The sequence below is a fragment of the Mobula birostris genome, chromosome 3 (assembly GCF_030028105.1).
Source record: "Mobula birostris isolate sMobBir1 chromosome 3, sMobBir1.hap1, whole genome shotgun sequence".
NCBI classification, from domain to species: domain Eukaryota; kingdom Metazoa; phylum Chordata; class Chondrichthyes; order Myliobatiformes; family Myliobatidae; genus Mobula; species Mobula birostris.
Window position 1 is genome coordinate 58,955,548 of NC_092372.1, and position 13,653 is coordinate 58,969,200.

At 40.9% G+C, this 13,653-nt stretch overlaps 1 protein-coding gene across 4 annotated transcripts in view; it reads right to left on the reverse strand.

Moving 5' to 3' along the window:
* Positions 1–13,653, reverse strand: part of exoc1 (exocyst complex component 1) — a 95,328-nt gene that overhangs the window by 47,875 nt on the left and 33,800 nt on the right. For all 4 annotated transcript variants that reach the window (XM_072252688.1, XM_072252687.1, XM_072252686.1 and 1 more), the window contains exons 5-6: positions 3,409–3,596; positions 2,055–2,282 (exon numbers count right to left, since the gene is read on the reverse strand). In XM_072252688.1, the coding sequence (XP_072108789.1) occupies positions 2,055–2,282; positions 3,409–3,596 (416 nt within the window). The remainder of the gene's footprint in view (positions 1–2,054; positions 2,283–3,408; positions 3,597–13,653) is intronic.

The window sequence follows — 13,653 nt, forward strand, 5'->3', positions numbered from 1 at the left end:
TCAGCCATCGGTTAATTGGGGCAGATGTTTATTTGGGAAAACTCAAAGAACACAAGCGTTAAAAAAAAAAGCCAGGATTTCTTTCATTTATTTTGGACTCCATGTTGCTTAATTAGGACAGAACACTGCTGCCGAACAGTTTCTAACTAGCGTCAGTCGTGTACACTTGCATGGTCCTTAGACACTGCATATTGCTTAGAGTGAACAGTCTTTAAATAGAATCAGCTGCATGCGTTTGTGTTCAAAAAGCAGTGATTTTTGTCACTGATAGTTGGCAAGAAATAAGCAGTGAGACAATTCAGAACTGTTTAGCTTGAAGATGCCAGAAACAGCTGGGAGTGAAAATGAAATGATTTCACTATTTCAGCAAACTAGGAACTACAAAGAAATGAAAGTATCGACAATTATTTTGAATATTACAATGAAAATGAAGATTTGGAGGATACCATTGGCAAAAGTATTGTATGAATGCTGTTTATTATCTGCACGAGGTGTCTCTATTGAGTCAATCAAAAGGACACAGCCGCATACACTAGCTGAATTCCTCTGTTGATAACTATAAGGAACTAATACCGTTTTATCGTACTGAAGAATTGGTAGTGTTCTAATTTGGTCTGATTTCATTTAAATATGTAACTTGTTACTCGCTAACAGTGGCTTGTCCTTTTTTTAATAATATACATTTTTAAATATTCTGGCTGATGGAGGCAGCTGTTTAATTGGGCCAAAATGTACTGGTCCCAATGTGTCCCATTAACCTGAATTAACTGCATTTTACAAATGTGTACCAAACTGTATAACAGAATACAATACCACAGAAGATGAGCTTTAAGTAAGCAAAAACATAATTAAGCAAGTGCAGCTGCTAACAAACTGTGTCAAGGAGCTGGAACTGGATTTGGATGTACTTAGGATCATTCAGGATGCTGAGGGCATTGTAGATAAGATTTTTATAGAGGTAGCAACACCCAAGGTTTAGGCTTTAGAAAAATAGGTGACCACCAGGAAAAGAAAGAAGATTAGGCAGACTGTGAAGGGCTCTACTGTGGCCTAGTATGATAAGATGGATGCTGGTCAACTGTATCCAAAGACATATATTGAAATTGGTCTATTATTATCACATGTACTGAGGTGCAGTGAAAAGTTTGTCTTGCATACTGTTCATACAGATGCATTTATTACCCAGTGGATTGAAGTAGTAGAAGGTAAAAATAACAAAATGTAATAGCTACAGAGAAAATGCTGTGCAAGTAGATAATACAGTGCAAGATCATAATTGTCGAAGCAAATGAATTCCACTTGCTTGCCAATCAACAAAAAATCATTGTATGTGTAGCCCCTTGGTAAGCCTCAGGCTCGCTCAACTCGTTTTTGTCTGGGGGAGGGAGCAGCCTTTGGCCCCGCCAAACTGGGTAATCAGGTTTGTGTGGATGCTGTGTGATGTACCCCACCCCGCTAAATAACAGACAATACACCATATGCGATTAAATCTTACTGGAACTATGTAATTAATAGAGATAAAATATAAAAGAAAAGTAAAAGGCGCCAAACTTATCAAAGTTCAACCACTTCGTGCACAACAGTTGGAGCTCAAGTAACGGAGTCTTCTTTGCACCATTTGATCCCCTTCGACCACCTCAACCCGCCGCCTGGGAACAACAACGGTGGTCAACTCACCGCTCCTCTCCTCGCCGAAGACCCTGGGCCTCGGACTCCCGCTCAGGGTCCGTCCCGTCGGCCAGCTTACAGCATCGCGTCTCCTCTCTCTGTTCCCATTGCGCCTTCTCCCCCAACACCCGCTAAAACAATAGCTTACAGGCACACAAGAAAGAATAACATCTATCCCAACTGGTTCATTCCCTCTCTGATCAATAATATAATCCAAACAAGCAGAGAGAGAGAGAGAGAACTCTTTACGTCACAGTTATTATTATAGAAAGGCCATTTTAATTATAACATAACAAAGAAGCCATTTTGCTAGCCTTTGCAGTAACATAAAAGAAGAAATCCCTTACATATGAATGCAAGGAAATGAGGAAGAACATTTCACATACCACAAGAAATTCTATTTCCTCCAGAAGCTTCATATTATTAGTATTACTGAGTTGTATGAGGTCATTACTTTGGGAAATGTGATCCATTTGCTCCTTTACACTTTGTAGCATTTCTTCATAACTGCTCAGCTTATACTCAATCTCATCCACTTCTTTAAGAGCTTCATCCAGCAATTGCATTAGAGTGTTCACCTGCTTTTCCGAAGCCATAATGGATTGGATGTTGGCCTGGTATGAAGCAGATTCTGTATTAGACAAAGTATTTCATGGCAATGTAACAATTTTATCTTTTTACCTCACTTATCAGAGATCATTTTGAATAATTTCTTAAATCATCTTAACTGACAGGTTCCAACTCAAAATCTGTGAGCCGTTCTTCTCTTAAGTTCTTTAATCAACTTGCTCAGTGTAACAAGAGGCAATAACTATATTGAACTCTGTTCAATAACTATATTTTGATATTGCCCTGTGTTAGCTTTCTGTCAGATCTAATACATGAAAGTGTTGGAAAATTACATTGGATGTGATCTAATATTTTTATAGGAAGCACATAATAAATACAATATAGATTACAAACAAGTGCATGCAATAAAAATAAAAGTTAAATATCTCAAAACTATTGGCCTTCCATCACTCTGACAGAATAGGTTAAACAGTGAATAATGTTGCTTTCAAAGCTACTCCAAATCTTCCGTTGATAACATCTAAAGTACTCAAAATTTAATGTTTCTGGAAGAAAGGAACATAACCTTTTTTTTTTTAAGTTGTCACTGCACTACTTTGAAATTCCAACACTTTCCAAATACCCCAAGTCAAATGAAGCACTCCTATAAAGTCAACATTTGCTGTTGAGACATCCTTCTGCTACGTAGGAAAACTAAGTGGGTTTACCCAAGTACCATTGGTTATGTAAATCAAATGCCCTGCAGCATCATCCAGTACATTTAAATGATGGCAGGTGAACAGTGTGCTGAAGGGATACCTCTCCACCTTGGACCATTCAGTAGCAGATAGCAAAAAGCTACACAGAGTACAGCAATGAACCAAGTTGTGATGAGCTCTGTTGCTTAAGGCCAGATAGCAATTTTAATGTCCTCGAAAGCTGATCACTAAAGAATGTACACAATGACAAAGTGTTAAAGGGGCAGCTAGCAAGGCTTTGCAAATAATCATGTTGCTGATTGTAGCTGGTATTCATGATTTTAATATTTCCCAACAAACCACAAATTATTATACATTTTACCAGACAACAAATGTAATATTACTCTATTTACACAATAACCATTTTTGATACGTCTGAATCAAAATGGTCCAATCTAGCAGGCAATTAGTTCTTTATATATTCTACACTCACCCCATCTAACACTTGCAATTCCCTAGACAATTTTTCTGCAAAGGCTTCAGCATTTGAGATAGCATATTCACAACCATCCATCATTATCTCAATATCTTGTTCTTCTCTTGCATTCAACTCCTGGTATTCATCCAAGGATTCTTCATCCCCACCGGCCACACTCTGATTTTCACCACTTGGAACAGACTCTTTGGAGAAATTTGGTAAAATGAAACTTGGTTAACCCTCAAGGCATTAAAGTACTATCAAAAAGTTAGGTAGTGAACATATTTCATGATTAAATTTAAAAACAATGTACAGAACCATTAAACAGGTGAAGTAGTATGATAGCCAGAAAGACATTTTATCTGTAATCTACACAAAAACTAGTGTACTTTTGGAAGCCTTCCTTTTTCCCTAAGCAAGTTGGTAACTTTGCATGTTTAATACACAGACTGGCAGACCTACAATGAATGATTTTCTTTAATATTACAGAATTTACTTAAAATATTTAAATATATGATGCAGATCCTGGCATAGCTTGCACAGTTGTTGACTTTGCTTATCAAATTGCTCTCACAATAACCAAACTTAACGCAGTGCTGTTGTGTTATGCAGTAAGTACACTTTTGGGAATTCTGGTCAGTACTGTGTTAACAAATATCAGATGGATTTACAGTTGGGAAGAAAACCACATTTGGGTGTTAAGTTAATTATAAGGAAGGTTAACTAGGTTTCATGCATACCCCTGCCTTATTAAAACGTATTGGCTTGTGCCCAACTGTAAAATTACCTACAATGTGAATATCCTGCTCACAATTATAGTCAGGATTCACACATCCAGGATGATTACAGAACAGACTAGAAAGAAGGTCACCAGAATCTGTGAACCATAATGTCAATTTCAGAGTTAAATATAAATGACATACAGCATGCAACATGAATGCAGCATGCCTAGTTGCTTGGTTTGGCAAATTATGGAAATGCCATTGACTCAAACAGATGCAGGCATCAGTCTCCCGACTGTAATGTGCAGGTGTGGAAGGCCAAATGTGCTCACGCGTGCTGTATCTGTGTGACAGCTCCCCATGGAACCTCCAGTCAGCTTGCTGTTACTGCATTCCAGACAATTGCTATTAGGTACACAGACTTCTTTTGTATACCAAGCATGGTATACGCAGGAGGGTTCAAATTCAAAACTGATGACTATTCAAAAGTTATTAACTGCTAATTGATCTATGCTTAAGTAGATTTCCACAATGCTATATTATTATTCATGTATGCATATTGTAAAAAAAATTGTGCACTATAGAGTAATCACAAATGCTGGAGGAACTCAGCAGGCCAGGCAGCACCTATGGAAAAAAAAAACGTACAGTTGACGTTTTGGGCCGAGACCCAGGAAAAATTCCCCATCATGTGAACACTTACAGGTTTAAATAAATGACCAGATTTTAACAGGGGCAATACGGTGAAGAAATAAGAATATAAAGATAACATGATAACAAATTTTGTTGTGGATTTCTGTGCATTAAACTCAGAGGAATCTCTCAAAAAAGCAAATAGCTTCTGCTCAAAAACAAAGATTATTCTTTAAACGTTTTAATTTTTTTTAAAGCAAAGTACAGGATTTACAATTCTTAACAAAACAATAAAAAATTAATTGACGAAAAAGTTAGAGTGATTGAATTATCTTTTGAATACATTTTTGAAAACATTCAGTTAAAATCTTTAATCTGGTTAAGAGTATTTAAAGGAATAAAGGTATTTAAAGGTTTAAAAAGAGAATAGTTTCAACGGTTCTTGTTTCAGTCGAAGCAAGCAGCTGAGAAGGGAGAGAAGAACTCGGGTAGAAAAAGTCATTTTCTTTTAAAACACTGCTCGGGGAGAAGGGTCTGCACTGAGCAGGTGTGTGACGTAGCGCGCCAAGGTTTAAAAACAGACCGCCATATACAGCGACCATCGTCGGAGTGGACTGAGTAAGAGTGGGACGGCTTTGGCTCAACAGGCTTCGGTGAGAACAGGCAGAGGCCAGGGTAGGTTCCGGTAAGTTTTTTGATCAGATAGTTTAGAGTAGAGAGAATGCCAGGTAGGATGTTGGAATGCTCCTCTTGCAGGATGTGGGAAGTCAGGGAGCCCTCCAGTGTCCCTGACAACGACACCTGCAAGAAGTGCATCCAGCTGCAGCTCCTGACAAACTGTGTTAGGGAACTGGAGCAGGAGCTGGATGACCTGCAGATCATTCGGGAGAATGAGGAGTTATAGATAGTAGCTACAGGGAGGTAGTTACGCCAAAGGAGCAGAGGACAGGAAATTGGGTCACTGTCGGGCGAGGGAAGAGGAAAGGGCAGGCAGAGCAGGGTTCCCCTGTGGCCATTCCCCTCAACAACAAGAATATCGCATTGGATACTGTTTGGGGGGGATGACTTACCTGGGACAAGCTGCAGTAGCCGGATCTCTGGCACTGAGTCTGGCTCTGCAGTGCAGAAGGGAGGGTGGAAAAAGAGGAGAGCTGTAGTGATAGGGGACTCGATAGTTAGAGGTGCAGAAAGGAGGTTCTGTGGTTGTGACAGAGAATCTGGGATGGTTTGTTGCCTCCCGGGTGCCAAGGTCAAGGATGTCTCTGATCGCTTGCATGACATCCTGAAGTGGGAGGGTGATCAGCCAGATGTCGTGGTGCACATCGGTACCAATGACATAGCAAGGAAGAGTGAGGCGGTCCTGGAGAGTGAGTACAGAGAGCTTGGTAGGAAGTTGAAAAGCAGGACCTCCAGGGTGGTAATCTCAGGATTGTTACCTGTGCTACGTGCCAGTGAGAGTAGGAATAGGATGCTCTGGAGGATGAACAAGTGGCTGAGGAACTGGTGTAGGGGGCAGGGTTTCAGATTTCAGGATCATTGGGACCTCTTCTGGGGCAGGTGGGACCTGTACAAGAGAGATGGGCTACACATGAACTACAGGAGGACCAATATCCTTTCAGGGAGGTTTGTTAGTGCTATTGGGGAGGCTTTAAACTAGATTTGCAAGGGGATGGGAACCAGAGTGCCAGAGCTGACAGTGTGGCTGGGGTGAAAATAAATGATGTTAAAAGTTCAAGCAAATCCACTAATAGAAAGGTTGTGAGTGGTGGTAAAAATCTTCTGAGGTGTATATATTTCAATGCTAAGAGTATTGCGGGGAAGGCGGATGAGTTGAGGGCATGGTTTGACACGTGGAATTATGATGTTATAGCAATTAGTGAAACTTGGCTACAGGAGGGGCAGGACTGGCAGCTTAATACTCCAGAGTTCCAATGTTTCAGATGTGATCGAGGCAGAGGAATGAAAGGTGGGGGAGTAGCATTGCTTGTTAGGGAAAATATTACAGCAGTGCTCAGGCAGGACAGATTAGAGGGCTTGTCTACTGAGTCCTTATGGGTGGAGCTGAGAAACAGGCAAGGTATGGCCACATTAGTGGGATTGTATTACATACCACCCAATAGTCAACGAGAATTGGAAGAGGAAATCTGCAGAGAGATAGCAGGCAACTGCAGGAAACATAAAGTTGTGGTGGTAGGGGATTTTAATTTTCCATATATTGATTGGGACTCCCATACTGTTAGGGGTCTAGATGGTTTGGAGTTTGTAAAATGTGTTCAGGAAAGTTTTCTAAATCAATATATAGAGGGACCAACTAGAGGGGATGCAATATTGGATCTCCTGTTAGGAAACGAGTTAGGACAAGTGACATTAGTCTGTGTAGGGGAGCACTTCGGTTCCAGTGATCATAACACCATTAGTTTCAACTTGATCATGGACAAGGATAGATCTGGTCCTAGGGTTGAAGTTCTGAACTGGAAGAAGGCCAAATTTGAAGAAATGAGAAAGGATCTAAAAAGCGTGGATTGGGACAGGTTGTTCTCTGGCAAAGGTGTGATCGGTAGGTGGGAAGCCTTCAAAGGAGAAATTTTGAGAGTGCAGAATTTGTATGTTCCTGTCAGGATTAAAGGCAAAGTGAATAGGAATAAGGAACCTTGGTTCTCAAGGGATATTGCAACTTTGATAAAGAAGAAGGGGGAGTTGTATGACATGTATAGGAAGCAGGGAGTAAATAAGGTGCTTGAGGAGTATAAGAAGTGCAAGAAAATACTTAAGAAAGAGATCAGGAGGGCTAAAAGAAGACATGAGGTTGCCTTGGCAGTCAAAGTGAAGGATAATCCAAAGAGCTTTTACAGGTATATTAAGAGCAAAAGGATTGTAAGGGATACAATTGGTCCTCTTGAAGATCAGAGTGGTCGGCTATGTGCGGAACCAAAGGAAATGGGGGAGATCTTAAATAGGTCTTTTGTGTCTGTATTTACTAAGGAAACTGGCATGAAGTCTATGGAATTAAGGGAAACAAGTAGTGAGATCATGGAAACTGTACAGATCGAAAAGGAGGAGGTCCTTGCTGTCTTGAGGAAAATTAAAGTGGATAAATCCCCGGGACTTGTGGGTGTTCCCTCGGACCTTGAAGGAGACTAGTGTTGATATTGCAGGGGCCCTGGCTGAAATATTTAAAATGTCGCTGTCTACAGGTGAGGTGCCGGAGGATTGGAGAGTGGCTCATGTTGTTCCGTTGTTTAAAAAAGGATCGAAAAGTAATCCAGGAAATTATAGGCCGGTAAGTTTAACGTCAGTAGTAGGTAAGTTATTGGAGGGAGTACTAAGAGACAGAATCTACAAGCATTTGGATAGACAGGGACTTAATAGGGAGAGTCAACATGGCTTTGTGCGTGGTAGGTCATGTTTGACCAATCTATTGGAGTTTTTTGAGGAGGTTACCAGGAAAGTGGATGAAGGGAAGGCAGTGGATATTGTCTACATGGACTTCAGTAAGGCCTTAGACAAGATCCCCCATGGAAGGTTAGTTAGGAAAATTCAGTCGCTAGGTATACATGGAGAGGTGGTAAATTGGATTAGACATTGGCTCAATGGAAGAAGCCAAAGAGTGGTAGTAGAGAATTGCTTCTCTTAGTGGAGGCCTGTGACTAGTGGTGTGCCACAGGGATCAGTGCTGGGTCCATTGTTATTTGTCATCTATATCAATGATCTGGATGATAATGTGGTAAATTGGATCAGCAAATTTGCTGATGATACAAAGATTGGAGGTGTAGTAGACAGCGAGGAAGGTTTTCAGAGCCTGCAGAGGGACTTGGACCAGCTGGAAAAATGGCAGATGGAGTTTAATACAGACAAGTGTGAGGTATTGCACTTTGGAAGGACAAACCAAGGTAGAACATACAGGGTTAATGGTAAGGCACTGAGGAGTGCAGTGGAACAGAGGGATCTGCAAATACAGATACAGAATTCCCTAAAAGTGGCGTCACAGGTAGATAAGGTTGTAAAGAGAGCTTTTGGTACATTGGCCTTTATTAATCGAAGTATTGAGTATAAGAGCTGGAATGTTATGATGAGGTTGTATAAGGCATTGGTGAGGCCGAATCTGGAGTATTGCGTTCAGTTTTGGTCACCAAATTACAGGAAGGATATAAATAAGGTTGAAAGAGTGCACAGAAGGTTTACAAGGATGTTGCCGGGACTTGAGAAACTCAGTTACAGAGAAAGGTTGAATAGGTTAGGATTTTATTCCCTGGAGCGTAGAAGAACGAGGGGAGATTTGATAGAGGTATATAAAATTATGATGGGTATAGATAGAGTGAATGCAAGCAGGCTTTTTCCACTGAGGCAAGGGAAGAAGAAAAACAGAGGACATGGGTTAAGGGTGAACGGGGAAAAGTTTAAAGGGAACATTGGGGGGGGCTTCTTCACACAGAGAGTGGAGGGAGTATGGAATGAGCTGCCAGACGAGGTTGTAAATGCGGGTTCTTTTTTAACATTTAAGAATAAATTGGACAGATACATGGATGGGAGGTGTATGGAGGGATATGGTCCATGTGCAGGTCAGTGGGACTAGGCAGAAAATGGTTTGGCACAGCCAAGAAGGGCCAAAAGGCCTGTTTCTGTGCTGTAGTTTTTCTATGGTTTCTATGGAATCAACTCCCCAACTTCCTATTTGTGATGAGGCAGGTTGATGAGGCAGATCGATGAGGCAGATCATGCTTTGCCCCAAAGTGACTGGTTGCTGATCCTCGACCATGCTGTTTCTTTCAGTGTGGTGTCAGACACAGTCTTCCAGTAGCTTAGCTCAATGAATTAACCAGTTATTTGCTTACTTACTGGCTAATCTGGGCAGATGTTCTATCACAGTACTCAGAGCATATAAATCACAGCAAAGGATAAGAATCCCTAAAATGAGTGGATTAGATTTTGCTGAAAAGCTGTCCCAAATTACAAAGTCTAAAATGCCATAGAAAATACTATGCCATTCAATATATTAGGAGTTAAACTTATTATATCCTTACACTTTCGTTTTCCTCTATAGAAATAATAGAAGTTTGCCTGAAGGACAACCCAATGCAATTATTGATAGAAAATGAAAGCAGGAATTTTGGCCTGGAAAATCATTTCTGAATGTGACGCTGACTTTAGAAGGGAAGAATAGATTAACATTATAATTTTGAAATTTATGAAAACCAATATGATCAGTTCTTCCAAAGAGAACATGAATTTTACATTCAAGATAATGGCTGGCTGAAGGCATGTTGAATAAAGGCGTTGTTAATTATAGGATAAATACACGTTGCAAGAAACACAGGGAATTCGTGCACATCAAGAACGTACATCTACCAAAGTGATTTTATAGGTGGGGAAATGAAAACTGAAACTTATTTAATATGTTTATTCAGAAATGGACAAGATTCCCAATACTTTTGTAAGCCAGTTCACATGTCAATTGGATTATTATAGGAAGGATGTAGAAGCTTTATACAGAGGGAGTTCAGGAGTTTTACCAGGATGCTGCCTGAACTAGAGAGCATATTTTATGAAGACTGGTTGAGAGAGCCAGGGCTTTTCTCTCTGGAGGGTAGGAGGATGAGAGGTGACTTGATAGATAAGGTAGTGTACAGATGATAAGAGGCATAGATCAAATTAATAGCCAGAGATGTTTCTCAGTGCATAAATGGCTAATACCAGGGGGCATAATTTTAAGATGATTGGAAGAAATTATAAGGGGAGGGAAGATGTAAGGTCTTTACACAGCATGTGTGGAATGCCCTTCCAGGGATGGTGGTAGAGGCGGATACATTCAGACCATTTAAGCAACTCTGACAGGTATATAAATGATAGGAGGGTTATATTGGAGGAAAGAGTTAGATTGACCTTTGTGGGCCAAAGGGCTTGTACTGTGCTGTTATTTTCTCCGTTCTATGATTATGAAGAATTCGAAAAGAAAGAGCAGACATGTCTTTTACCATGTGATGAACTAGAGAAAATGAAGAGAGCAGTGTCAACCATTAGAAATGGTCTTTTCAATATCACTAAATCCTCTGACTTCATCACTTAGCAGAATCCTTAAAGTTACATCCCCACTGAACATTGTATTGCACTTTGTTAAGTCTCGGTGAAGACCTGCATCAGATAAGGCTGTGTTAGTAGCTTAATACTTTTCATTTCTTCAATACAGCATCTCATCTTACACAAGCTTCTATCTAGAGTGGAACTAAGCTCCAGCTCTGGAGGGCAACTGCTCAATCTACATGGTCTCCACTTCACAGCCGAGGTCACCATAATCTCAGTAATTGACATAGACAATGCTTCTGTAGGAACAAGGATACCTTGTTGCAATTGTGCAGGGCCTGGTGAAAATATATCTCGAGTATTATGTGCAATTTTGGTCTCTTTACTTGAGGAAGGATATTCCTGCTATGGAGGAAGTACAGCACAGATTCATCATACATACACCCGGATAATAGTATTACTGTATGGAGAGAGATTGGTGAATTAGGCATATATTCACTGGAGTTGAGAAGAACGACAGGGAATCTCACTGAAACTTAAAAAATTCCAACAAGACTAGATAGGTTAGACAGCAGGACAATCCAATCATGGGATCACAGTCTAATGATAACCCAAATAAGACTGAGGTGAGCAGAACTACTTACTTCTGGTGAACCTGTGGAAATCTACACCACAGTGGACGGTTGAAGCCAAATAATTGAATATTTTCAAGTTGCAGTGAGACATTGTTTTAGAGAGATAGAGAGATTAAGGGATATAGGGATAAAGTTACAATTCATTACTGAAATTGGATGATCAATCATGATGATATTGAACAGCGGATCTGGGTAAAAGGGGCAAATATCCCACTCCTGCTTCTATTATTTGTATCATGCACATTTTTCAGCTGTTGAATTCTAAGTCTCCATCTTACTCACCAAGTACACAAGACAGTGGGCCCGCATTCTAAACAGCTGAAAAACAAAAATCCTCCACCAACATGCCAAGCTTGACAACACAACCCTCCAACAACAAAGGTCTAAGGCAAGACCCTGGATTACACAGACTAAATGCAGAAGGAAGCCATTAAGCATATCAAGAACATGCCAGCTCCCTGTAGAAAAATCCAATCTTATTTCTTCATTTCCCTGCAGCCCCGCAATTTATTCCTTATCACGTTCATCAAGCTGCCATTCATTTTCACCAAGAAGAATGATATTGGCAAAATAACCCATCAGCAGAAGGGAAGAGAATAGACAATAGGTATAGGAGTAGGCCATTCGGCCCTTCATAGTCATACTTTATTGATCTCGGGGGAAATTGGCTTTCGTTACAGTTGCACCATAAATAATAAATAGTAATAAAACCATAAATAGTTAAATAGTAATATGTAAATTATGCCAGTAAATTATGAACTAAGTCCAGGACCAGCCTATTGGCTCAGGGTGTCTGACCCTCCAAGGGAGGAGTTGTAAAGTTCGATGGCCACAGGCAGGAATGACTTCCTATGACGCTCTGTGTTGCATCTCGGTGGAATGAGTGTCTGGCTGAATGTACTCCTGTGCCCACTCAGTACATTATGTAGTGGATGGGAGACATTGTCCAAGATGGCATGCAACTTAGACAGCATCCTCTTTTCAGACACCACTCTAGTTCCATCCCCACAACATCACAGGCCTTACGAATGAATTTGTTGATTCTGTTGGTGTCTGCTACCCTCAGCCTGCTGCCCCAGCACACAACAGCAAACATGATAGCACTGGCCAGCACAGACTCGTAGAACATCCTCAGCATCGTCCGGCCAGCACCGCCATTCACTGATATCATGGCTGATCATCCACAATCAGTACCCTTTTCCTGCCTTCTCCCCATATCCCTTGACTCCGCTATCATTAAGAGCTCTATCTAACTCTTTCTTGAAAGCATCCAGAGAATTGGCCTCTACTGCCTTCTGAGGCAGAGCATTCCACAGATCCGCAACTCTCTGGGTGAAAAAGTTTTTCCTCAGCTCCGTTCTAAATGGCCTACCCCTTATTCTCAAATTGTGGCCTCTGGTTCTGGACTCCCCCAACATCGGGAACATGTTTCCTGCCTCGAGCGTGTCCAATCCCTTAATAATCTTACTTGTTTCACTCAGATCCCCCCCTTATCCTTCTAAATTCCAGTGTATACAAGCCCAGTCACTCCAATCTTTCAACATATGACAGTCCTGCCATCCAGGGAATTAACCTCGGGAATTAACTCCCTCAATAGCAAGAATGTCCTTCCTCAAATTTAATACTCCAGGTGTGGTCTCACCAGGGCCCTGTACAACTGCAGAAGGACCAATTTGCTCCTATACTCAACTCCCCTTGTTATGAAGACCAACATGCCATTAGCTTTCTTCACTGCCTGCTGTACCTGCATCCTTACTTTCAGTGACTGATGAACAAGGACACCTAGATTTCATTGTACTTCCCCTTTTCCTAACTTGACACTATTCAAATAGTAATCTGCCTTCCTGTTCTTGCCACCAAAGTGGATAACCTCACAATTATCCACATTAAACTGCATCTGCCATGCATCTGCCCACTCACCCAACCTGTCCAAGTCATCCTGCATTATCACAACATCCTCCACACATTTCACACTGCCACCCAGCTTTGTGTCATCTGCAAATTTGCTAATGTTACTTTTAATCCCTTCATCTAAATTATTAGAAACCTAAGCACCCAGAGTAAACCCACGTAGTCAGACAGAGAAGATGTAATCAACACAAAAAAGACACGCAAGGTCAGGACTGTTGCTGGAGGTCTGAGGTAGTAGAGACAACTGTTGTTCCGCTATTCCATCCTTGCACATCTTGAACATAGCCTCTACCGTAATAGGCAGGAGAGTGGGTAGTTTGTACTCCTCTTCTATTTATGCT